Raw genomic sequence first — 27,900 nt, forward strand, 5'->3', positions numbered from 1 at the left:
CGTTTTCCTCAAGAGGTCTCTTACAGATTTGATTATATTCACAATCTTAATTGATGACTGAGGTAATTCCTTTTCATATACATGTATGTACTTATACTTGTAGCTGATAAATATTACATATGTGGCAGAATAATTATGAACTTTCCTTTTTGGGTCATTTTCTTTGAACCTGGATTAAGAGACCACCTGTCATATGTGACCTTTTTTACTGACTCCCTTGGAAGGTCACATATGACAGGTTCGACTGTAGATGAATCAATTTTTCAGCAACTGCATCTGCAAGTGATGAGGGGCAAGAGGCCCAGAGGGCCTGCATCATATTTTCACACTTTTTTAACTGTCTCTCCAAACAATGTTTCAAACTAAATGTGGATAAAATCCTGTCTTTCTTAAAGAAGAGGGATTTGTTTTGCTATATGCTATATTTCCCCTATTTGTCCCCAGGGAAGTCACATCTTCTGTTTATGCAACGTTTGATCTCCTTTGTCCAATATGCTCCAGACCAAATTTCAACAAAATCCATGCAGGCGTTCATGACAAGTAGCAATTTAAAGGATTTACCTTTAATTTCCCCTATTGGGCCCCAGGGGAGCCACACAATAATGTTCCAGACCAAATTTCATCAAACCCGCTCAGTTGTTAAGGGCAAGTAGCGATTGAATAGATTAACCTTAATTTCCCCTATTGGACCCTACCCAGGGGAGCAACACTCTTTGTTTATACTGAACATTGAATCTACTTTGCTTAATAATGCTCCTGACCAAATTTAATCAAAATCCATTTCAGTAGGACTATAGTAGCAATTTAAAGGGTTCACCTCAATTTCCCTTCAGGTCCAGCCTCTCTGACTAAAAGGGAGCCACACCTTCCTTTTATGCCCAATAATGCCAAATTTCATGAAAATCCATTTAGGAAAAGAAGCATTTTAAAGGAAATGATGGAGAATGGATGATGGACAACGGACACTGCACCATGCTATAAGCTCATAAGCCCTTAGGGCCAGGTAAGCTTAAACCTTACTTGGGTTAACATACCGTAATACAAATCAATCAATGATGTCCATCAGTTTTTACTTACATCTTGTAATGAAGAGTGCTCGGCATTTTCGTAGTGACCGTTGCGGATGATTTTGGATCCCATCATGGTAATTCCAAAGCCAAAATCTGCGATGACACACGAGAGGTCGTAATTCACGAGGATGTTTCTGGTATTGATGTCACGATGGGCTATTGATGGCTTGAACAAATCTACAAATAAACAGAGGTATGTCGTGAGAGAATGATGTCTAAAAAATCTACAAATAAATCCTGGTACCCTGTGAGAGACTGATGCTTGATGGTGTATAAGAAATTATTCTTGCGACTACTAAATCGTAACCCCATTGGAAGTGTTTCCCATCAAGAGATGAATTGATCATAAAGAGATTCATGTGAGTTAATGTTACATTTTATAAAATATTTCCACATGTTTACAGCCAATGTCTGGTTTAGAGTTTGACAGATAACGTACATTTTGTTAGGGTAGAAGTACAATTACATGTTCATTTTTAGACAATTGGGCTTTTAACTCTTAGATCTAGTATCTGGTTTATACAGGTTTTTGATTGGTTTGGTTAATTGGTTTATTTTGTTTAACGTCCTATTAACAGCCAGGGTCATTTAAGGACGTGCCAGGTTTTGGAGGTGGAGGTATGCCTGGAGTACCCGGAGATAAACCACCGGCCTACGGTCAGTACCTAACAACTGCCCCACGTAGGTTTCGAACTCGCAACCCAGAGGTGGAGGGCTAGTGTTAAAGTGTCGGGACACCTTAACTACTCGGCCACCGCGGCCTCTACTTAATTGGACTGGTTCAGATAATACAGATAAATATACAGAGGGAGCTTCATCTACATGTAAGATATATATTACAAGGCATTATATCAATGCAAAGAGTAGAGCACAGTACTTAACTGACCCCAACCACTCCAGCACACAAACACAAATACAATAAATTTGAGATTTATTCTACACCAAAATCAATGGTAAAGATCTAGATATAAATAGACATTTAGATTAGCAAAAAATCTTTTTAAACCATTGGTAAAATTTGTACAAATGGATCATCACTCATGAAGAATTTCTAATGTAGATATTTTGGAAGTGAAATGCAGACACAATACAAGAGATGTCTCGCCAGTGTATAAGGTTGGTGATCAATACTGTTGTACCACAATCAAGGTGAAGGCAACGTTTAGTCTACCATGGCTCAATGCCAGGTTGATGCGACTTGGCAGGTCTGTAACTAATGGGGTAAAAGGCAGTGATAAACTTGACCCCTGAATCACTAGTCTGAGTCTTGCATGCATGATGACATTTGTATTGTTTCCAAAGAACCAACCAAAAAAATCTTGATTTTCGAGCTGAAGTCAGCTGTTCTATTACATAACGAGAAATTCCTTCCTGAAATATGATCAAAATAAATGAAAATCTGAGATATATTTTGACAGCTATAATGCTATTATATATTTTTATTTTGGTTGCAAGTTACTGTAATATTATAAGCTGGTAATATTTTTATGTACATTTTCAATAATTTACAGTTATTACATACAGTCAAACCTGTCTATAGCGACCGCTCAAGGGGAGGCAGAAAAACGATCACTATAGACAGGTTGCCTTTATAGACAGGTCAAAATTATTGCACCAACCAATTTACTTAACCTGCCATAAATAAATTATCATTGAACAGGGCATTCAGAAGACCAGTCAGAAGTCAAATAAATGCATAAACTTTATAAATCTGAAGGGTTTAATATTTAATGATTTGTGGACCCAAACACAAAATATAACTCAAAATGGTCTTATGGATAATTTTTTTTTTAAATATTTTGTTCTGAAATAATGCTATATGTATCTATCAAATTATCTCCCTTTCTGTCATAAATAAAGAAAAAGAATACACAATAATTAATAAACTAATTATATTTGTGTTACTACTAATTATTTTGTGTTATAGTCTTACTTCTTTAAACCAAAATATTTTTTTTTCTGACCCAAATTGAAATCCGGATATTTGTGGCATTTTACGACTTTTTATTAGTATTGACTAATTAAAGATGGCGGCAGTACAAACGCTACTACCGACAGCTACGATTAAGAAAGGCATTATTGGCTTTCATGTGAGTAAATCTTGTTGACAGATATGAACAGTGTTTGTTATTGAACTGATGTATCCTAGTTGTAATCACAAAATTAACTGACCGTGTCAAATGAAGCCACCTATGCACAGTTGTAATGTAATACCGACATGCATGGTGACCCGACTCCTCTCTTACCGAGCCCCAGGCCAGGGCAGCTACAGTAATTATAGACTAACAGGTGGTAGGGGTCTATTGTTTATATACTCAGGCCAGGGTTGTGGTGGTCCTTTGTTTGTATAATCAAGCCAGGGTCGATGTGTCTGAATTTTCCGGGGATTTTATGAGGGATGACTGCCGAGATGGCTGACAGAAATCGGTCGCTATAGAAAACAAATTAGCGACCGCCGTTCCGAAATCACCGGTCGTTAGCCACATTAGACAGGTAGTCGCTATACAGAGGGTCGTTATATAGTAAAATCTCATGGGGAATCTTAAAACCGGTCGTTATAGACAGGCAGTCGTTATATACAGGGGGTCGTTAGAGCAGGTTTGATTGTACTTTATACAATAAATACACTGTTCAGATTTACAACATTAATAATGTACATATTTTAAGCAGTAATATTTTTTAGCGATTTTCATGCTAGAAGAGTTTCGCTAAATTCTGATTGCACTAAAGGTAGTTTATCTACAAGGTTTTATATGGCAAACATTATCATGTACAAATTTAGCATTGCGCTGATCAGCTTTAATTAGCATCTGCACTAAAATTTGAGCATGCTTAAATAAGTATGTTTACTGTAGTACACAAATGTCTTGATGTTTTATCTTTTTATTGCAGAGCTATGACATGGCAGTGCTTGTTAAATTTAAACTGATACAAGCGAAATAATCCAAACTGTGAAAGCCATGAATTATCATAGTCCCACGATGTTAATATTGTAGTCTCTTAAAAACACCAGAAGAAGAAATTAACTAATATCAAGTCCCTTGACCTCTCAGTTATTGTGAAGAAGTTGCTTGAAGATTTAAGCCTATTTGACCTATGTGACCTTGAATGTAGGTCAAGGTCATTCATTTAAACAAACTAGGTAGTACTTCACTCCAGCATGCTACAGGCCTGAATATCCAGGCCCTGGGCATCTTAGTTATTGAGAAGTTGCTTGAAGATTATAGCCTATTTGACCCTTGTGACCTTGAATGTAAGTCAAGGTCATTCATTCAAAAAAGTTGGTAGCCCGGCCTTCACCCCAGCATGCTATAGGCCCAATACATTCATGTATCAAGTCCCTGGTCCTCTTGGTTATTGAGAAGTTGTTGTTAAAATGAAAAAGATGTCGACAGAAGGACAACAGACGCCTCACCACAGCATAAGCTCGCTTGCCCTTTGGGCAGGTGAGCTTAAATTGATAATTTTGTAATCTATACTCACCATTTGTTTGTTATATACGAGTGCATTTTGAATACAGATGATAATAACTGTGTAATACCATTATAGGCTCTGTAGTAAAACTCAACATCTTAACATGCTTCTAGCCTACTTAAGGAGGCTGTCGGCCACTATCACTGATCATTGCGCTCTTGGTCTCTGTATATCTAACTGGTCTATGTCAGAGAAAATCTTGCCTGACCTGTACTGGTCTGTATCAGAGAGACTCTTGGTTCACTGCAGCATCAACATTTTTTGCACCCTGATAAATATTTGTAAGTAAGTGATTGTAAAAGCAATGCATGTTTCTGACTATCTTAAGATTGTGTATTCTCTTATCACCTAGAAATAATAAATGCCACAAGTCTGTACACAATATGTTACAGAGAAAGTACAATGATCTGAAGATATCTATTTACACTAAACTACAGTATACAAATTGCAATGATACTTATGTGAAAGGTTTATATATAGCTCAAGTCCCAATATAGCTTCTATCAAACTATAAGAAGAAATTTTGTCTTGCAGACATACAAAGGTAGATGTCCTTAAAATACGTTAAAGTGCCTGCAACACTGCAAAAGAAGTTTGCAAACAGAAGCTTACTTTGCACATATTGAAAGTAGTACATATTTAACGAGAGACTCATAGCCTAAGGCTTTAACAGTACCTGGTCTGCCAATATAATGATTTTTGTATCACACACAAGATCTTTAATATCTTTAAAATCCAATGGTTGCCTGTAAGCCATGATGTTTAGCATAATTATGGACAAAGAGGAATGTTCATATATAAGTATATATATAATTTGAGAAAAAGCGATAACAAACTTTAACTTTCATTTAGGTTCAAAATGATTTTTTACAAGAAGTAGAGTTACCAACTGGCAATAGAAGTTATTGGATGTGGCTGAAGACATGAGCTCCAACCAACTGAAGCCAAACAAACAGCTTGCTGCCGACTCCTAAGCTGGGTAAATTAATCCTTTCGATATTTCCAGGCAATTACCAAGCTCTCTCTTTGCTCACAAATGCCCTCTAATCCCATAAACAGACCCTCATGTCTGCTTTTGGTGACAGGGACAAAAGTATCATGTTAGTGATAGATATATATCAACAAGAGTTATTGGAGAACTGCATAGCATCTTGCAAATGTTTGTCAATAAATAATTAAAATACATTAATTGGTATGGTTTCGCGAATTGCATTAATAATATTTATATTGTTTACTTTATCAGATTGTGTATTGTGTATTCATGCAATTTATATATGTAAATCATATATTGACAAAAATTCGGGAGACAAGCTATGCTGTTGAAAATTGAATTAATATATTAAATAATTGCTTTTGCCTACATGTATTTCTTTTATTATATGATAAAAAAATGTATCCTTATGAGAGTTGTCTCCCTTGAAAAACATGGAACCATAATTGTCTAATGTGAGCATTTTCACTCCCCCCCCCCCCCCCCCCCCCCCCCCCCCCCCAAGTTTCATACAAAGAAAGGATTGTGTAACTCCAGAAGGACTTTTTTTTACCAAATATCATCACCATAGTACAATCATAATGTGATGTGTAAATGGCTTTCAACACTTGCACAAAAATTTTGAAAACTCTAGTTTCTTCCCAAATAAATCTTTTAGTTTAACTCTGGCAGGGGATAGTTGAAGTCAAGAGGGATTCTATTGCCAAATATCATTTCAGCACCCGGGTACAATTATAAAGTAATGTATTAATACCTTTCAACACTTGCACTAAAAATTTAATGCAGAAATATTTTAAGTCCAAAATTTTTTCAAAAATCTGTTGTTTTTTTTCGAAAAAAAATCCTTTTAATTTGACTCTGGCAGGGGATAGTTTAACCCCCACAGGGACCATATTACCATAAATTACTATGTCTTTCAACACTTACACCAAAAACTTAACATTTAAAAAAACCAACGCCGACTCAAAAATATAAGCACTAGCTCCCTCTTCTCCGAAGAGATGAGCTAAAAATGTCTTACAGTGAGAAAAGCAAGAACTTCATTTATAATTAATGACAGTAACATCAGTCTAACCTGTATTGTAGAGATCAAGATTATTAATGCTGATAACACCAGGTTGCCTGTATTCTAGAGATCTAGATTATTAATGATGGTAACACCAGGTTACCTGTATTGTAGAGATCTAGATTATTAATGATGGTAACACCAGGTTACCTGTATTGTAGAGATCTAGATTATTAATGATGATAACACCAGGTTACCTGTATTGTAGAGATCTAGATTATTAATGATGATAACACCAGGTTACCTGTATTGTAGAGATCTAGATTATTAATGATGATAACACCAGGTTACCTGTATTGTAGAGATCTAGATTATTAATGATGATAACACCAGGTTACCTGTATTGTAGAGATCTAGATTATTAATGATGATAACACCAGGTTACCTGTATTGTAGAGATCTAGATTATTAATGATGATAACACCAGGTTACCTGTATTGTAGAGATCTAGATTATTAATGATGATAACACCAGGTTACCTGTATTGTAGAGATCTAGATTATTAATGATGGTAACACCAGGTTACCTGTATTGTAGAGATCTAGATTATTAATGATGATAACACCAGGTTACCTGTATTGTAGAGATCTAGATTATTAATGATGGTAACACCAGGTTACCTGTATTGTAGAGATCTAGATTATTAATGATGATAACACCAGGTTACCTGTATTGTAGAGATCTAGATTATTAATGATGATAACACCAGGTTACCTGTATTGTAGAGATCTAGATTATTAATGATGGTAACACCAGGTTACCTGTATTGTAGAGATCTAGATTATTAATGATGGTAACACCAGGTTACCTGTATTGTAGAGATCTAGATTATTAATGATGGTAACACCAGGTTACCTGTATTGTAGAGATCTAGATTATTAATGATGGTAACACCAGGTTACCTGTATTGTAGAGATCTAGATTATTAATGATGATAACACCAGGTTACCTGTATTGTAGAGATCTAGATTATTAATGATGATAACACCAGGTTACCTGTATTGTAGAGATCTAGATTATTAATGATGGTCACTTTAACATCAGTTTAACCTGTATTGTAGAGATCTAGATTATTAATGATGATAACACCAGGTTACCTGTATTGTAGAGATCTAGATTATTAATGATGATAACACCAGGTTACCTGTATTGTAGAGATCTAGATTATTAATGATGATAACACCAGGTTACCTGTATTGTAGAGATCTAGATTATTAATGATGATAACACCAGGTTACCTGTATTGTAGAGATCTAGATTATTAATGATGGTAACACCAGGTTACCTGTATTGTAGAGATCTAGATTATTAATGATGGTAACACCAGGTTACCTGTATTCTAGAGATCTAGATTATTAATGATGATAACACCAGGTTACCTGTATTGTAGAGATCTAGATTATTAATGATGATAACACCAGGTTACCTGTATTCTAAAGATCAAGACTTACCTCCCTTCCTGATGTCAGAGTGCAGGTGAGTTAGTCCTTTGGCAATAGTGAGACACATCCTACAGAATGTTGCCCAATCAACTGTATTTGTTTTAAGGTATCCATGAAGTGCACCAAGAGGAATGTGGGCCAGAATCAACAAATATTGTGTAGTCCCATCTATAATCTGTTCATCTCCTCCGTAAAATTTTAACAAATTTTCATGCTCAAAAAATGGTAAAGTGTAAATGGATTTCTCACTGAGGTATATTTGTTTGTGATTTGAGGAATAAATTTTCACCGCCACAGGAGTGTCTCCCATGCAACCACTCCACACATCACCATAGCGACCATGGCAAATCTGGTTGCACAGTTTGAGGGTAGAGAGGTCGAGCCCCGAGGACGATGGTGTTTCAACCTCTGTTAGTAAATCATTAGGAGGCTTGCGTGTGCCAGGGAAGAGCTTGTAGAGCAAGAAGAGTCCGATGGTGATGAGAGCCACGGAACACACAGAAACCATGGATATGATGATTGTTTTCTGTTTATAAAGTTGATAGGTCTCCGAGTCTAGCAAATGGGCCGCTACAAGGATAAAGACAAGGTTAGAATTTAATGAAACAAAGCAGTTGGGCTGCTACAGCTAAAACTCCTGTCAATTTCAACTAAATAACTACGTTTGTTATTTTGAAGTGATTATTTTTTCCCTAGTTCTGATGACAGAAAAAAAATAATGAAAAATAAATACCAGGAATTTTTAATTGGAAGAATAGATTATGGCCCTTATCATCAGAGAAAGCCTTTGATATGTTTTAACAAAGTTAATCTTTGTCACCTTCAATATACGTCAAAGAAATATTTTCACATATATTTCTTATTAGTAGTCAGAGGTACATGTATGTAGCTACAGGTAACAGGATTCTAGGCATTCAATAGTTTGTCTAATACAATATGAAGTCAATGTAAATGTTTTATCAATATTCAATCATGTGATGTTTGATATGAGTCAACTTCATTAGTTCCTTCATATATATCTTCTTGTCAACAATATAGGCTCATAGGGCCTGTATTGCTCAACTGAATATTCAGTAGCATTCTTATGTTATATTACATATAGTTTCCCATTTTGGGATAAGCCTCTCAGTACCATGCATGTACGTATTTCACTTTTCTTTATAGCTAAATTTATCATTCTGGTTCCAATGAAAATTCAAGGCAAATAAGAAAACTGACAAGTCAGCAAGGGCCTGTTATGTGGCTATATGTCTCCCATAATCATCAAGAAGCCACCTGCACATATTGCAGAGGTTCAGTTTGACATTTGACATTAAGACGTAATTTCAAGTAGGAAGCTAAATATATATTGATTTGACTCCTGTTTCCTGATGTATTTTAATGTTAATTTTTGTCATGGCATTGTGGAATTGATGTATTTTATTTTCAGTTGTTGTCTCATGCCTAATATCCCTTCATCCAAGCATGTTACTGGCCCATTATCATGACCCAAGTGTCCTTCTTGGTAAATGAGAAGCAATCTTAAGGAAAACTTGATGACGGGTGCCACACCATGGTGTAGTCTTACGAGACTTTCAGGCAGGTCAGCTATAAAGATTGAAATAAAAGAAATCACAAGTAAATAATTGAATGTCATAAGAAATAGAACTTACAAGGTAACATGGGATCTTGTGTTGTGTGTAGATTTGGATCATAGATATCTGTAAAGTTGGTGTTACACATGTCACCACGGCAACAGCAGAATTTGTAGTCTTTCTTTTCTAGAAGTTTGATTGGTTGATTCGAGAAGCATTCTTCCATGTCACATGATGTATGCCAACAACCTACAATAAACAAAGTGTTGAGGCCACTCATCAGTGCTGTGCATGAGGGATTGAAATACAGGAGAAAAGCAAATATTATATAAATATAAAATGGCATGTAATAAGAAGACATTTTTATTGTTTTTAAGTGCATTCCTGAATGTTTTACTAATGATTATCCTATGTCATTTTAAGGAATTTTATTTACTTTAAAAAGGCTGTGGTTGTGTTAAAGTTGTGATGAACAGTGAAGAATTTCGTTTTTAAACCTCACTTGAATTGGCATACTATGATTAAGTTAAATTCTTATTTCGATTAATCTGTGATGTCCATCATGTTTCTTGATAAACCACTTTGCGATTCCCTATATATAAGATTTTTGTGAATTACTCTCCCAGTTTATTTTGGTTCCTAAATTTTTGAATTGTACTCAATTTACTGCTTTTCATATCTCTGTGTCATAACTCATCTGTATCCTAATTAGAGATCTGACAACTTTCGTTAGAAGAAACTCGACTCGGAAATTTAATTTGTTCCTGATGAATAGGCCTACCTTATCTGTTCCGGTGACTTGTTGAATCGCATGTTTATGTTATATACTTTGTGCAAGCATTTCATTATCGACTGATTTAAAACATGTTACCACTTTATTGCTATCAGAATCTTCTGTTGTGGAAACAAGCTAACTTTAGGTTTCGCCTCATACTCATTTCAATCAACTCAACCAGCACTACCATTTTTGAGTGGAATATTTTTAGAAAAGACTAACTAATCGGAAGTATTCTACTTTCATTTTAAGAAGGTAAATCTGAGACTAAAAACAGTGTTTGATGGCCGAGGGCAAATTTTATCAACCCAAGAGCTCGAGGTGACTTTCCAATGTCGCATCAACTAGAGTGTATATGAGTTACCTCCCCTCCCTCAAACCAGGAAGCAAGAGTAATAATTTGCACAGAAAATAGTTCGGGAACACTCAGGGATAAAGAACAGGTCATTGTGTACGATTTAAGCTGCTTTTCTATAATCTATTTTAATTCAACAAGTGTATTTAAACATATAAAAGCTTGAATTATATTACTTAATCACAAACAAATACTTTACAGAAGGAGACAAGATAATGTCTAGTGTGTTGTTAGTGTTTTTAGGGAAAAATTATTTCCGGTCCCATCCTGAACTCATCGGGATTGATCATAGAATAAGCGACATTTGATTCCCCTGAGAGTTCCGAATGAATTTGTTCTAGCAAAATTTGGCAATGACCGCGTAAGGTTACTGTTTCACAACACCTAATAAAGAAAACAACAATACAACAAAAAGACGAAAAGACCCAAATCCTGGTTTGATGAGATATTTCTAGCATATTAGTAAGAAATTTACTGCTGAAAATTCATAATGGCAAATTTATGCTGGTTCCAATTTAAAGATTAACTTAATATTATGACTTTGAAAGGCTTCCACAAAACTATCCAAACTTTACTGCCATTGACAGCTCATATGTCACATGACAACTTTAAACAATTGATTTTTATGACTGAACTCATTTACTTGCTAGGTAAATTGAATGTCGCCAACCTGCAGTTACCAAATCATCGAGGGTGGATTTAATGGCTTAGTTATGAGGTTTGTTTGTATAAATAACTAATATTGTATGCTATATCTAAACAATACTTTGATTATTCAGCTTCAAAGAGTTTATATTGATTTTTTATGGAGGCGTTTACGCCTGCCATATTGCGATCACCTACGAGTTGTGATGTCACAATCTCTCACTTTCGTTTTCGTTATATTTCCTTTCACCGTTCATTTTGCAGTTTCTTTCGGTTCATATATGATGTAGTTGAACTATATATGCATTGTAACGCTTCTCTGACCCAGCTTATCCTGAGGGTGAGATTTGGTTATCATAAAATTCATAAGGTCCGTTCACAGCCTAGCACTCATGACCAAAAGTAAATCCAGCAACACACATGATAAAATTCAGCATTTTATTAATACTTCAATAAAGATATTTGTACATAAACACATTTCATTACAGCTCAAAATGTTCGATATGGGAAACTATCCGTTCCCAAATATGGGAAACTATCCGTTCCCAGATATGGGAAACTATCCGTTCCCAAAAATGGGAAACTATCCGTTCCCAGATATGGGAAACTATCCGTTCCCAAATATGGGGAAAATATTACTTGTTTAACTTTGGGAATAAATTATTTCACTTAAGTTCATTTGACTAAAATATGTATATCAATACATAAGGATAGTATTGTCCAACTATTACAACTATCCCTTATGAATTTGCAGCATGATCACAGCATAGATGCAGTATGAATGCAGCATAGAATTGCAGCATGAATGAAGCATGGCTGCAGCATGGTGCCTAATTTACCTCACTATATATTCTTACTAGTTAAAGCATGATTGCAGCATGTTTCAATTATGCAAATTACGCTCGGATCATGCTGTAAGCATGCTGCAATTGTACTGCAGGAAAGCATGGTTGCAGCATGAAAATATAGTCACCATGCTGCATTTATGGTTTAAGGAAGCATGGCTGAAGCATGATCCCAGCATGGTTTGTGCAGCATGATCCCAGCATGGTCTGCAGCATGATTCCAGCATGATCTGCAGCATGGTGTGCAGCATGATCCCAGTATGGTCTGCAGCATGATCCCAGCATGTTTCAATTATGCAAATTATGCTGGGATCATGCTTCAATCATGCTTCATGGCAGCATGGTTTGCAACATCAATGAAAATCAAGCAATAAAAACTTGAAGAATACTTCTGTATTACATTTTATTTGGTAATTAACAGGTGTGGAGCTAGCCATTGATTTACTTGCCAAGAAAATCTACTCATGTGGTACTATAAGAATGAACAGACGGGGATTCCCGGAGGACTTGAAAAAAAAACTTAAGTTGAAGAGGGGCGAGTCTCAAACTCGTCAACAAGGGAATTTAACTGCATCAGTATGGCAAGATAAAAAGCCTGTTGCGTTTCTAAGCACTCTCAGTAACCCGCTGGAAATTGTTGAAGTCAACAGACGACAGGGACGACAGAACTTGCGCATGACGCAACCGCACTCTGCTCACATCTACAATCAAAAAATGAACGGTGTCGACAGGCATGACCAGCTGCGAACCACCTATGCCCTGGGAAGAGATAGTAAGAAAGCCTGGAAATACATCTTTTGGTTTGTGATGAACTGTGCAATAGTGAATGCTTTTATTATGTTTAATCTCGTGTCGAATCGCCAAAACTCAAAAAAACGGTTTACACATCTGGATTTCAGGTGTGAGCTTGCTCACCAGCTCATAGCTGGCTTCAGCGGAAGGAAGCGAAAGGGAAGAGAACTAGCAGAACAAGTACAAAATAATGAAAACTATCCTGGACATGAATCCATCAAATTTGGTTGTAAAAGGAGATGCCGGGTACACTTACGCTGAAAAGAGAGGCGTGAAACCTATTTTGGATGTCGAGTTTGTAATGTGCACTTATGCAAAGATGGTTGCCATTTTACCTATCATTCCAACACAATCCTGATGTAAAAATAGGCCCCGGGTTCTTTCCCCACCCCAAGGGACTTATAGTTTCTTTAACCCTTTGCCACATGCAGGTTATAACACTTCAGCACTCTGTGCCAATAGTGCAAAGATACATTGTTGCAATGCAACATTATTGCGCTGACTGAAATATACATACACCATCTCAATGGCAGTTTTTGAGAAATTAAGCTTTGTTTTGATTAATTTTTCTAAACCTAATTTTGAAAGTGAAATAGTTGTTTTAGACATTTTTAGTAAGTTACAATTATGTTCAGAATTTCTTAAATTTTAATTCTGTGCTATTTTCTTTATAAAACCAACAACACATAACCACGAAATCAGCTGTATACAAACAGAACAGAAAAATTTCAAAATATTTTGACAATGTAATTTATAATTCATTGAATTCCTGTACATGAAATGATTCAACATTAACTCCCAAATGAAACAAACTGAATTTTCAAAGTTTTCACAAGAATATTTCAACAGTTCAGGCTTAAGCCTAGAATATTTTATATCCGATGTCGCGACGAAGGAATGTGTATCCGACCATTTTGGGTCAAATCTACCTTCGTTTTTCAAATGCGGGCGAGCGTAGTTATTAGTCAATCTAATTAAAATTAGACTTGTAATTTCCGTTCCTCTACGATACACTGCAATACAAGATCTAACGACGCCCCGTAGGAGGTCATCTCAGCATGACCTTTGAGCTCAGCCAATCAGCGCGTCGCCTATGAAATTTTCGGTGTGATTTCATTCTTCGGAAGTATAAATACTTACGTAACGTTCCCGAGGTATTCCGATGGTCGATAGCAACGTTAAACAACATGGCTTCACCCACTCCACCTCACCTCATCGAGAACACTTCAACAGATTTACATTTTTACAAACGGGTGCGGTGCTGCCTGTGAGATTTTTCATTAATCATACGAAAGAGAGAGAGACAGTGAAGACAGCAGCGTCATATAAAAAGACAGTTTGGTAGGGAATAACGTGTACGGTAACAGTTTTCGAAATCCAGTTGGCAACACAGTCCGTCCTGTCTACTTAGACAATATATATGTCTTATCGTTTTCTGTTCTTCTTTCAATGTAACGCCCAGAGAATTAGCGTAGCCATTTAAGTAGTCTGGTGAAATTTTGCGTATTTCAAATCAAGCGCTGATTTGAGTCTTCAATACTAAGGAGACGCAACCGAAGACTTGTATAAGGCTGTTTGTCATTGGTTGACTGATGACGTCATTGAACAATTAACATTGGCTTATATTTAAATCTCAAAGGTCATGCTGAGATGACCTCCTACGGGGCGTCGTTAGATCTTGTATTGCAGTGTATCGTAGAGGAACGGAAATTACAAGTCTAATTTTAATTAGATTGAGTTATTAGTGTGTCGAGCAATGGTGGAAACTAATTCTCATTGAAGAAAAGGTAGAAATAATCAATGGGACTTGCAGTATCAACATCAAATGTTTCTGGAAGTACTGGCCCCGTTTCCCTAACAAAATCATTTACTGTGATCGGCGAAAAATCTCGGTCAACATTACCTAAAGGCGGCGGTACAACTAGTCGCTGTTCGTCCTCATTTTCGGACTCGTTATCTGTTGACAGTTCATTTAGAACATCGTTAAGATCAATATCTGACTCAATGTATTCAGGTCCAAAGCCATCAAACTCTAAATTATCATCATCGTCGTCAAAAATGTCGCGCAAAATCGTAGCCACAGCCGCCATCACGCCTCGTTGTTGTCATACTTTTCTACACTCATGACTCACACTTTCTAGGTTAATTTATTCAAAAACTTTCGTATGAATGACGTGTACAAATCTGATTGGTCGATGCATTGATATCTTCTTAAAATAGTATCAGGGATTTCCAGATAGGTGTCGCTCTCAATCACGGGATTTTCCATGTCTAAGGCTTTTCAAGGCCTTTTCAAGGCTTTTAAAGATAAAATTCAAGGCAATTTTCTTTCAGTGCCAAGCAAAATACAATTCATTGATCAGACCGTTTTCAAGACAAGACTGTTCACAAAAGTAAATAAATATTAATTATAACTCAATTTTTTAAAATTTGTCTTTAAAAATAAAATAAAATAAAAAAGCTTAATTTTTGTCTTCAATTTTAATACACAACCATAGGACAGATTACAGATGTTTCAATTCTTCCAGTTTTGACTGTATTTTACTTTCCACAATTTTTACACTTGCTGCTTTTTCTTTTGCTTTTTCTCTGAGAGAGTTTGCAGTTGCAATATGTGTAAAGTTTCTCTCCTTTTCAGCTTTAACAGAATACATATCTGCACTTTTATTTAACTCCTCAGTGTCAATTTTGGCTTGTTTAGCTTGTTTTTCAGTTCAGCTATAGAGTCCTCAACAACCTTTCGCTTCCTTTGCTCATTTACTGTTTTTATAGCTACTCTTTGAGCCTCGAGATGTGTCTCATATCTGCTCCTTGCCTGGGCACAACTGCGCATCATACCCGGAGTCACTTCAGCCTTCTGTAGGCCACCAACACTTTTCACATAATCACACACCAGTCTCTGTGCTACCACAGACTCATCCTTAAGATTTTCCACCTCAACATTTTTGTTGACTAAAAACCCCCTCTCCACATCTGCCTGTCCATGGGACAAGACTAAACATAACTTCACAAAATTTCTAAGGTTTTCAAAATCAGGGCTCTTCAAATGTGTGATGAAAAAATCATCAAGACAGTCTACATATGGATTGAATTCGGAGAAAACAGTAGTGCCAATGGAAGGAATTCTCAATATAAATAAATCATACTGATGTATGATAGAATCACACTCCCTCTCATCAACTCTTCCACAGGTCACAAAATGAGCGAGACACTTTTTCAATCTTGACTTGCACAGACCTGCATTTGAAACCATTTCCTTTGGATTTAGCATTGAGAGATAGCGAACTACACTATATGTTGCTGGGCTTTTCTCCATAATCTTTCTCAATGTTGCCAACACAAAGTCTTTACATTGAAGCTTGAACTCCATAGACTGTTTGTCCGACAACTTAGCTCCTTTGCTGTAGAAAATCACAGATCCACTTTTAAGTAGGTTACATGATTCTTTTTTTCGTCAATGTCAACTGAGAATACCTTCTGGACAGATTCTGGACCAATGTCTTTTAAGATGTCATCTTTAATCACTTTGGACATCAAGGCTCTTACAAGTTGTCCAAGGTCTGCCATAAGAAAAGGGACCATTGGACGGTCTGTTTGGTAGTGTCCGAGGAAGGGTTGGAGATGAGTGGCAATGTAACGGAAGAATTCCATCTTTGCTCGAACAAGTGGGTCCTTAACCATGTTAGCAACAACCTCATATGATTTACAGCTGGGTTTGTTCACTTGCTTTTCTTATACTTTCTGAACAAATGTTTCCATGTTCTGCCATATAAGGAGTGCTCTTTCCACCACGCCTACATTTTCCATCCATCTGTGGTTTACAAATTTAAGAGGAAGGACACTGGAGTCTTCAATAACAAATTATATAAAAGATTATTCATTCCATATTCAATAATTCTCAACTCAGGCAAACCTTTGTTTCAGATTTGCAACATATTGATAAATAAAAATTTGAAGTGTTCACATTAAACAACGAAATTCCATGAAAATATGAGAAGCTGAATGTGTCAATTTTAGCTTGCTTTTTTAAGTTCTGCTATAGAGTCTGTTTGATGTGTAATGTGTTACCTAAAAATACAATGAATTGTTGATATGATTTATGAAATTTGGCTCACCACAAACTTTCTGGTAGTCCTCACGAGGAGCAGGGCTGTCCTTGAACAGGTAGTACAGACTAGACATTAACCCAGCAATGTCCCAAGTGGTTGCCTGGACTCCACATTTGAAGGCATTATGAATAATATGCAATCCACATGAACCAAGGTTCAACAGAGTCACTCCATGATCATTATATATTTGCTTTTTTATCAGCTCAAAGAATGTCCAGTTCACATTTGGACCATCCATTGATATCTGCACAATCTTTTGAAATGGCAAATCTTTAACACCTTCGTTGAAATGGTGTAAGACATCGTTTGCACTTCCGTGGCCTAGGGACACAGAGCCCAGGTAACGTGTAATTATTTTCTCATCCTTCCAAAATCGGACGTGAAAATCCATCTGTTTCTTTTGAGATTTTTTGTTTAAACTCTCGTCAAACAGTACAACAAAGTTTCCTTCTACTACATCTTTCACCAGAAGTTCTCGTAGGTATTCGCCGATCCCATGAACTGTGAGATATGCGGTTTTCCGTTCGCCGCATTTAAAGCTTGTCGCTATTTGACTGTCTGGAAAAAGTAATTTGAACATGTCACTTATAGTTTCGTTTGACTTGTAGGAGTTGTGATTCACAATTGTTGTAAATGTCCACATAATTTCCGCTTTTTTAACATGACTTTGCAAGTTTAGCGGTAAACATGTCAGTTTACTTTGGCCTGTCGCTGCAATGGCTGCTGACGAGGGTTGTTGTTGTGGTGGGGGTGCAGGGATAGTTAAACTCGCGAGAAGACAAGTATCATTTTGTGTCGATCGAAAGTTTTTTTGGTGTTTGTCTCCTTTCGCATGTGACTTGATGGCTGATTCGCCCATCTTCGCCAAATCGATTGTATTTTTACAACATGTACATACCGCCGTGTATTTCTCCTTGCCCTTGATAACCCATGGATAACTGTCCTTCCAAGTAGGGTTAAATACCGTTTTACCCATGGCATAAATAGAGCGTGTCGGTGACTCACCGACCACCGACTGTAAATTGACATTGACCTTGTCATCAGTCCGCCATTTTTTAACATCCGGGCATCTCGCACCTGGGCGATACTAATACACAGTTTCGGGACCCAAAACGGAAAAAAATCCGGATTTTCGCATTTTTTTTTTTTAATCGGCAATTTTTAATCAATCTCAAGAACTTTTATTTATCGTTTAAATGGCTAAAATTTGAATGATTCTGTCAGTAGAATTTTGAAATTCAAGACCTGAAAATAAGTTTTCAAGGCTCTACCCCAATTTTTCAAGGCCTTTCAAGGCCAGAGATAAAATCCAAGGCCATTCAAGGCAATCCCTTCAAATTCAAGGCCTTTTCAAGCCTGTGGGAACCCTGTTAATATTGATATTGGATCTATTAAAATAGATGGAATTAATACCTAATTTTTAAATAATTGTCCTTAAAAAAGTGATGTCTTTGTTGAATCAAAGTACTGAAAGTACTGTAGGAGGCGTTAGTCAGATGTAAAAGGAGATATTTGAAATAAAGCAAGAATACAAATTAAACTGATATCAACATGACTAATCATTTCCACTTAAATGTATCAAACCAACCGGACATAATGGTTTTCACAGTCCTGATGAATGTAATGGTTTAGACTGTTCCGATGTACATAATGGTTTTAACCATCTTAAAAGTTGCAAACCTACTTCTAAAAGAAGTTAAACATTTCTTATTTCAATCAAACCTTTACTTAAAAAGTCAAACATTTTAATTTTTTTTCAAATCAACGTCTACTTAGGTACATGTCATTAACATTCATACTTTAAACCATCTTTTATACTTAAGTAGTTCAAAATTTGCATTTATGTGTTTAAAACAAACTTATATTTTATAGGCCTGGGTATTAGAAATGACGAAACAATAAGATATGCATTTCGATAAGTTATAGCAATACACGATATGTATTGAAAATACAGGGAGTGTCTGCTACTTTTTTGTTGAAAGTGTACAATGTCTTTCAATATCTTGTAAACAAAATTGTTTATTCCTTTCTATTTTGATCTTAGAATAATATCAAAATTAGATTGACAGCTTTTAAAAGTTATTACACTTTTTTTTTAACAAAGACCTCATTTTTAAGGACAATTATTTCAAAATTAGATATCAATTCCATCTATTTTAATAGATCCAATGTCAATATTAACAATAAACTGTGATTTGTTGCTTTTTAATTTACCACCAAGATGTAGATAATAGCCTAGTAGCTATAGGTACTGTATATAAATATACAGCGTTTTACATGCAAAATATTGAAGAAAACTTTCATATTTGATATCAATTCAATATGATTGTATAAGTCCCTTGGGGTGGGGAAAGAACCCTGGGCCTATTTTTACATCAGGATTGTGTAAAAATGTCAATTTAGCGAAATTGACCTATTTTGGTCCCATCCTTCAGCCCCCGGGAGGTTAACCCCAACATTCGTACAATTTTGAATACCCATCCCATAACCATGCTACCATACAAATGTAGGTTTTATACCAAATTGTGCAATTAATCCATGAAATGAAATTGACTTTGGGTACAACCCCATAGGGATTGCTACCACACCAATGTGAGTTATATTTATAACTTAGTTTCAGAGAAACCAATTGACCCCTTTTGACCCTGCCCCCCGGGGGTCAACCCCACCATTTTTACAATTTTGAATCCCTACCCAAAAGGATGCTACCAGTCAAGTATGAGCTATATCGATTGCTTAGTTTCAGAGAAGAAGTTATTTATGTCAATTGAGCCAAATTGACCCCTTTTGAGCCAACAATTGAATTGCAGTTTAAGGATAATTTTTGATTTTGGCAAGAAAACATTCTTTAAAGGGCATGTCTGCATCATTTTTAATAATTTGCCCTTGAAACTTCGCACACACCTTCATAAGAGCCGGTTCAGAGAGATAAACTCAATATTTGTAGCCAGTTACACATGTTACATGTATCTGTTTGCCAAATATCCAGCCTTCATGTGTATGTGCAGTTTTGGGTCATTTTTTCATTTTGGTAGGAATTTCTTTTTAAAAGTGCCATATCTGCGTCATTTTGATTATTTGACCTTGATACATTGCACACACCTTTAAAAGGGCTGATTCTTTAAAATGTGACCCAAATTAATAATTTTGAAAGAACTTTGAATTTTCTTCATCATTTGACCCCCGTGACCTTAAATGAAGGTCAAGGTCAAATATAAGTATAACATTTGTAGCCAGCCATACGTTATCGATGCGCCAAACATCAAGCCTTCATGTGTATATTATATATAAAAGAGCAGAAACCTTTATTCTGCAATTTTGGATTATTTTTTAATTTTGGCTGGAGAAAATAGCTTTATGATTCTTTTCCAAGTGCCATATCTTTCTGCCATATTTTTATCTGATGACAATAATATATGCACATTCTGTTTCAGTGGACTATGTTCTTTCATATGAAATGAAAAAAATAATCAATAAAAGATTTTTATTTTTGACATTCGAACCCATAACAAGTCGTTGGCCTTGACATTCTCTGACAATATATCATTGAGAAAAGTTTGCCCTAACCACGTGCTAACCAATTTCCAATGAAAATGAAACAAATTATGCTAAAATATGTGTGATGAGTTTCCTATATAAACTATAGTAAAATGTATCCTCTCCCCAGGGAGAATGCGACACATAGTGGGCCATGAAATTAACAATTTTGATAAAATAGCTTAAGAACCTTTTGTACACCATTCTGCGATATTTTGGTCTTAAGAAGAAGACCGACGCATGACGACAGATCAAATTATAATGGTGTATATTATGAGCTGAATGTCAAAGGATTGTAAACTCTGTACAAATTGTATCATATTATCAGGCAGTCAGCCTAAATGTATGTTTCATATCTACCATATTAGAAGTTTGATGTTTTGTACGATATATATATATACTTAATTTTTACACATACATTAAAGGAGTTAGCTACTTTCATAAATTAAGATGTTTTTTCTAGAGTTTACTAGGCCGGATGAAATATGATCATTAGCAATCAGTACATGGTCAATATGAGATTTGATAAATGCCTCTCGTAGTCAACCACTCATGATCACTCAACTTCTTTTTGTAGGAGTCAATATTATATGTAGGAGAATTAAACTCTTGCGATGTCTGTTGCACACAAGTACAAAGAAATACATTATCACTTAAGCCGAAAAAATTCACACTTAAGTAGCAATAACACATAATAGTCAAAAACCCAATATATGTGATCAGTGATAAGAAACAGTACTTATAAGCATTTTTGGCAATTTATCCTGAAACAGCTATATAGCCTTCCATATTTGACATCCCACAGATTGTTGCTTGTATATATATAGTTTTAAAGGTCAACATTGGAAAAAACCTAAATGGTTATACATGAATTCATAATAAATAGAATTATTGACAAAAAAGTTTCATTTATTTTCACACTTTCTGGAGTCCAATAAGGAGATTGATGATCATTTTAAGGGATTTGTTCGTGACATGAAAATCAAAAATTTTTAATGAAATTTCAAAAGCAAATATAGATTTATTTTGAAAGTTATGAGGAATATTGATATTTGAGAAAGTCTTATATTATATGGATTTGATATATCGATTGCCAATAGATATACATGTATTTATCATTTTACATGAAAACAACAAAAAGTTATATTACATGAAAACATTTGAAAAGGTTGAATCGTGAGCTGAATAATATATAAATAAGACATGCTGGTTCAATAATAATTTAGCATTTTCATATATATTACGAGTGCGAGTAGCTACTGCAGTAAACCTTATCACAAAAGCCCAGATTATGTATATTGTCTCTGTCGGGGAAGGTACAGCACAAATGACCACCACGACAGATATGTGCCAGTTTTCTTAGTTTTAAAAAATAAACGATCGAATTCAATCACGCCATCACCGATCACGTTTGGTCTACCGATTAATAGATTTGAAACACAGGGACTTCGATCAGTTATCGCAGTAATCCGAAGGGTTCTGGTGTTGATATCGCTGATTAAAGTCTGCATATAGTATATAGGAAGATCATCAGAAAATTCGGACTATAATCGCAGTAGATATTGTGATTTTGTGGTCTGGCCAGGCTTGAACAACTTATCGTAAACAGTTTCGTCCTAAATAAACAAACGCTTATTTCAGTGGGTCAACAAACAGATTTAAACTTTGTAAGCAACTTGCCTTTAATTCATGTTGATAGATATTAATTTCTAGCGACAAACATCACACTTTGATGCTTCGTGTGAAGCCCGTGTCCACGTGCCTCCATTTTGACAGAGTGCTCGCTCACGAAAACAGACGGAACACGTGATCGCTAAATATCGGACCAAATCTCATAAAATCTCGTGAACAAACTACCAAATTGTAAACAAAAGAAATGTTGTTAGCCAAAACCTAGAGGGTATTATGAAAATCGGGAATTTGTTTGCGCTTGGTTGTTATGCCGTCTTTATTCCTAGTAGTTAAACAAGTGTCCTCTGTAAGGTAACGTCAGAATCTCGCAGTTATCTCCCTTGAAACAGTATTTTCGATATAGATTTGCAAAAATCGATGCAGGTGTAGATATTTACAAGACATTATTCTTATTGTTTATTCAAAATAGTTCCTGAAATGTTCACAACATTATAAGCATAGTTAATACATTTCTGTGCACATCTACTTTGAATGACGGACTACGTGCCTCATACTTGGAACTAATAGTATAAGCGAATCATTACCCCTAGTTATAGAAATTACCACCAGAGGTCTCAAATTCCGGGCTTCCGCCGAAGAGAAATTTATACTGAATATACCTTTTTTCATGTAATAGCACTTTATTTGTAGTCTTGATAGTTTTCATAAATGTATATATAGTTCAACTACATCATATATGAACCGAAAGAAACTACAAAATGAACTGTGAAAGGAAATATAACGAAAATGAAAGTGAGAGATTGTGACGTCACAACTCGTAGGTGATTGTAATATGGCAGGCGTAAACGCCTCCATAATAAAAAAGTAATAATTTTTAAAAGTCGTCAATCTAAATTTTGATATTATTCTAAGATCAAAATAGAAAGGAATAAGCATTTTTTTTACAAGATATTGAAAGACATTGCACACTTTCAACAAAAAAGTAGCAGACACTCCTGTATTTTCAATACATGTCGTGTATTGTTATAGTGTATCTAAATGTGTATCATATCGTTTCGACCTTTCTAATAAGGCCTATTAGGTATAAGTCGGTTTTAAACACGTAAATGCAAATTATGAACTACTTAAGCATAAAAGTTGGTTTTAAAGTATGAATGTTAACGACATGTACCTAAGTAGAGGTTGGTTTGGAAAACAAATAAATGTTTAACTTCTTAAGCAAAGGTTTGTTTGAAATTAGAAATGTATAACTTCTTAAGTAGAAGTTGGTTTGAAACTTGAAGATGGTTAAAACCATTATGTACATCGGAACAGTCTAAACCATTACATTCATCAGGACTGTGAAAACCATTTTGTCCAGTTGGTTTGACACACTTAAGTGGAAATGTTTCATCATGTTGATATAAGTTTAATTTCTATTCTTGCTTTATTTCAAATATCACCTTTTACATCTGACGAACGCCTCCTGCAGTACTTTCAGTACTTTTATTTTTTATTCGATTCCAGCCTTTTTCAGGAAATTATCACATGATAACCTCCACAGGATATAAACCATGATTCATCAAATATCATCAGCTTTTTTGGACAAGGTGACATTTTATGAAACACAATATAAATATCCTCAGATTATCATTTTCTCCCAGAGATTTGTAAAATAGCTGGCACCATACAACATTGATCTTACCCTGTCGTTTGATGGTTGCCTCCGTGTCATTCGTTGCACCAAACCACAATGTGTAGCAGGAATCCTTCTTGGAGCAGCGGACCGTCTTGCCATCCTGTAGGACAAGCTTGTCTGTGAAGGTGTTGGAGGTAAATTCGTTGATTGAAAGTGAGCCATTCTTTGACGCTGCTGTTTTCTGATTACTGTCACCATCATAAAAAGCACAATAAGTGTATTCCTGTGTGTCCACTGTAATGTAAGAAAAGTAATCATGTAATATACTCATTGTTCCATTGTAGTCTGGTCATTTAGCGAAAACAGGCAATATGAGACAGTAATGGTGAACCTTTCACACACCCCTGTCCATTCCACTTAAAAACTGCATATTGAACAACAATATATATCATATATGTATATTGTCGCAATGTTTAATTCCTCTCGTACCTGCCTCACTTTGTTATTTGACACTGTTCATAATGAAACTTCTGATCATGGTTTGATCAAGCCCCAATTTTGTTAAAGGTTTGAGAAAATTCCATTGGAAACCATTTCAGAGTTAAATGCTTTCTTATGGAAATTTTTAATTTGATACAGTTTAAATTTTAACTCAATTGATTCCCTTAAGTTACTGTTGTTGAAACTGGGGACTGATAAATTCAGTAAGCTGTATATTTTCATATATATTTAATCCTAGAGTCACCAGAGTATCATTGATGGAGCACTGAGGAGTGTAACAATATACATCTGTCGCATGCCATATAGTTTTACATAATATCTTGCATTAACCTTAACAAGAGGCCCAAGGGCCTTAATTAACGGTCACCTGAGATTTGAACTATTTCAGTAAATTTAATTGACCCTTTTTTGGCCCGACCCATCAGTCTAAGGGGTCAGTCAGTGCCAACATGTGTATAACATTAAGCTGTCATCCCATGCTGATAATGTTAACAAAGTTAAAATGAATTCCAATAGAAATCAAACAAATGATAGTCAAAAATGTGATTTCCCTATATAAACTATAGTAAAGTTTAACCCCTCCCTAGGGGCAAACATGAGACCCCAGGGTCATGAAATTCACAATTTTGGTAAAGCACCTCAAGAATTTTTAAGGAATTACCTTTATTTCCCCTATGGGGCCACACAACTTTGGCGAAAGACATTATTAAATGCAAAATCTGTTTTGCTTTCCCCAAGAATGTTTCTGACAAAATTGGGTTCAAATCCATTCATAACTTAATGACAAGTAGCAATTTAAAGTAATTACCTCTATTTCCCCTATTGGGCCCGCCCCTTTGGCCCCTCAGGGTCAGAGTCACCATTTATGCAAAATCTGTTCCCTTTACCCCAAGGATGTTTCCGACTAAGTTGGGTTCACATCCATTCATAACTTTATGACTAGTAGCGATTTAAACGAATTACCTCTATTTCCCCTATTGGGCCCTGCCCCTTTGGTCCTCTCAAGGGTCAGAGTCACCATTTATGCAATATCTGTTCCCCTTCCCCCAAGGATATTCCGGACTTAATTTGGTTCAAATCAATTCATAACTTTATGACTAGTAGCGATTTGAAAGGAATCACCCTCTATTTCCCTTATTGGGCCCCGCCCCATTGGCCCCTCGGGGTCAGAGTCACCATTTATGCAAAATCTGTTCCCCTTACCCCAAGGATGTTTCCGACTAAATTGGGTTCACATCCATTCATAACCTAATGACTAGTAGCGATTTAAACGAATTACCTCTATTTCCCCTATTTGGCCCGCCCCATTGGCCCCTTGGGGGTCAGAGTCACCATTTATGCAAAATCTGTTCCCCTTCTCCCAAGGATGTTCCTGACTAAATTAGGTTCAAATTCATTCATAACTTTATAACTAGTAGCGATTTAAAGGAATCACCTCTATTTCCCCTATTGGGCCCCGCCCCTTTGGCCCCTTGGAGGTCAGTCACCATTTATGCAAAATCTGTTCCCTTTTCCCCAAGGATGTTTCTGACTAAATTGGGTTCAGATCATTCATAACTTTATGACTAGTAGCGATTTAAAGGCATTACCTCTATTTCCCCTATTGGGCCCCACCCCTTTGGGGTCAGAGCCACCATTTATGCAAAATCTGTTCCCCTTCCCCCAAGGATGTTTCTGACCAAATTGGGTTCAAATCCATTCATAACTTTATGACTAGTAGTGATTTAAAGGAATTACCTCTATTTCCCCTATTGGGCCCCACCCCTTTGGCCCCTTTGGGGTCAGAGTCACCATTTATGCAAAATCTGTTCCCCTTCCACCAAGGATGTTTCTGACCAAATTGGGTTCAAATCCATTCATAACTTTATGACTAGTAGCGATTTAAAGGCATTACCTCTATTTCCCCTATTGAACCCCACTCCATTGGCCCCTCGGGGGTCAGAGTCACCATTTATGCAAAATCTGTTCCCCTTCTCCCAAGGATGTTTCTTGCCAAATTTAGAATAAATTGGGTTTAAATCCATTCATAACTTTATGACTAGTAGCGATTAAAAGGAATTGCCTTAATTTCCCCTATTGGGCCACGCCTCTCCGGCCCCTTAGGGGTCAGAGTCACCATTTATGCAAAATCTTATCCCCTTCTGCCAAGGATGTTTCTGGCCAAATTTAGTCGAAATCCAATAAGAACTTTTTGACTAGTAGCGATTTGAAGCAAATGTTGACGGACGGACGACGGACGACGCGCCATGACATAAGCTCACCGGACCCTCAGTCCAGGTGAGCTAAAAATGAGTCAAAGAGATCAGTCGAAAGATTTAGGAGAATTCCAGACAAACAAAAGTTTACCTTGGACAGACAATGCCAATACCATAATTTGCGTATCAAATTTGACAAGTGTATAACAAACAGCCAGCAGTCAGTGTGGTAATTATTTCACACAGATTCCACCGCTGAAACATACCGGTAATTGGACAAGAGGTGACTATGCATGGACTAGCGTATACAAGGTAACATGCACTAGAGAAGCAGAAAAAAATTCACAACAAGAGGCCCAGGGGCCTTAACGGTCATCTGACTCTAAAGACCCTTGTACAATTGTAGCATACATACTCGGGTAGCAAGTCTAGTGGCACACTAATGGTCATGGCGGCCATTGTGGATTTCTGACTGACCCGATAAATAAACAACACTTGGTTAGGATCATCTCAGGGTTATATGAGGTAAGTAACAGCTGAATCCCACTGGTGGAACTTGAGAAGTTTGAAATAAGATCTTGTTTAGGAAAACCATGATTGCACAATCATGTTACAAAATGGCAGCGTGGCTGCCATGTCAAAGTTTTTACGAGGCCGAAAAAACAACAACACTTTGTTGGCTCCCCTTCCCTAATATCTTCACCAATTTCCTGTTCAATGGTACGAGTGGAACTGGAGAAGAAATTTAAAATATGTTTTTCAAGATGGCGGTCATAGCGGCCATCTTGGATTTCAGACAGACCTGAAAAATAACAACACTTGGTCAGGACCATCCCAGCATCATTTCAGGCAAGTTTCAGCTCAATCCCACTGGTGGAATTTGAGAAGAAGTTTGAAATAGGTGTTGTTCAGGAAAACCATGATTGCGCAATCATGTTATAAAATGGCCGCCATGGCTGCCATGTCAACGTTTTTACGAAGACGGAAAATAACAACACTTTGTTGACTCTCTTTCCAAAACATCCTCACCAATTTCCAGCTCAGTGGCACTAGTGGAACTGGAGAATTTTAAAATTTGTTTTTCAAGATGGCTGCCATGGCGGCCATCTTGGGTTTCTGACTGACCCGATAAATAACAACACTTGGCCAGGACCATCTCAGGATCATTTCTGGTAAGTTACAATTGAATCCCACTTGAGAAAAAGTTTGAAATATGTGTTGTGCAGGAAAACCATGATTGCACAATCATGTTACAAAATGGCCACCGTGGCTGCAATGT

General features: G+C 36.3%; 1 protein-coding gene across 1 annotated transcript in view; it reads right to left on the bottom strand.

The window, feature by feature from the left end:
• The window catches only part of LOC117322207, a 133,817-nt gene that overhangs the window by 13,811 nt on the left and 92,106 nt on the right, over window positions 1-27,900 (bottom strand). The window contains exons 5-8 of the mRNA XM_033876982.1: window positions 23,992-24,219; window positions 9,696-9,866; window positions 8,053-8,613; window positions 1,078-1,247 (exon numbers count right to left, since the gene is read on the bottom strand). Coding sequence (XP_033732873.1) covers window positions 1,078-1,247; window positions 8,053-8,613; window positions 9,696-9,866; window positions 23,992-24,219 — 1,130 coding nt within the window. The remainder of the gene's footprint in view (window positions 1-1,077; window positions 1,248-8,052; window positions 8,614-9,695; window positions 9,867-23,991; window positions 24,220-27,900) is intronic.

The sequence above is a fragment of the Pecten maximus genome, chromosome 2, assembly GCF_902652985.1.
Source record: "Pecten maximus chromosome 2, xPecMax1.1, whole genome shotgun sequence".
NCBI lineage: Eukaryota > Metazoa > Mollusca > Bivalvia > Pectinida > Pectinidae > Pecten > Pecten maximus.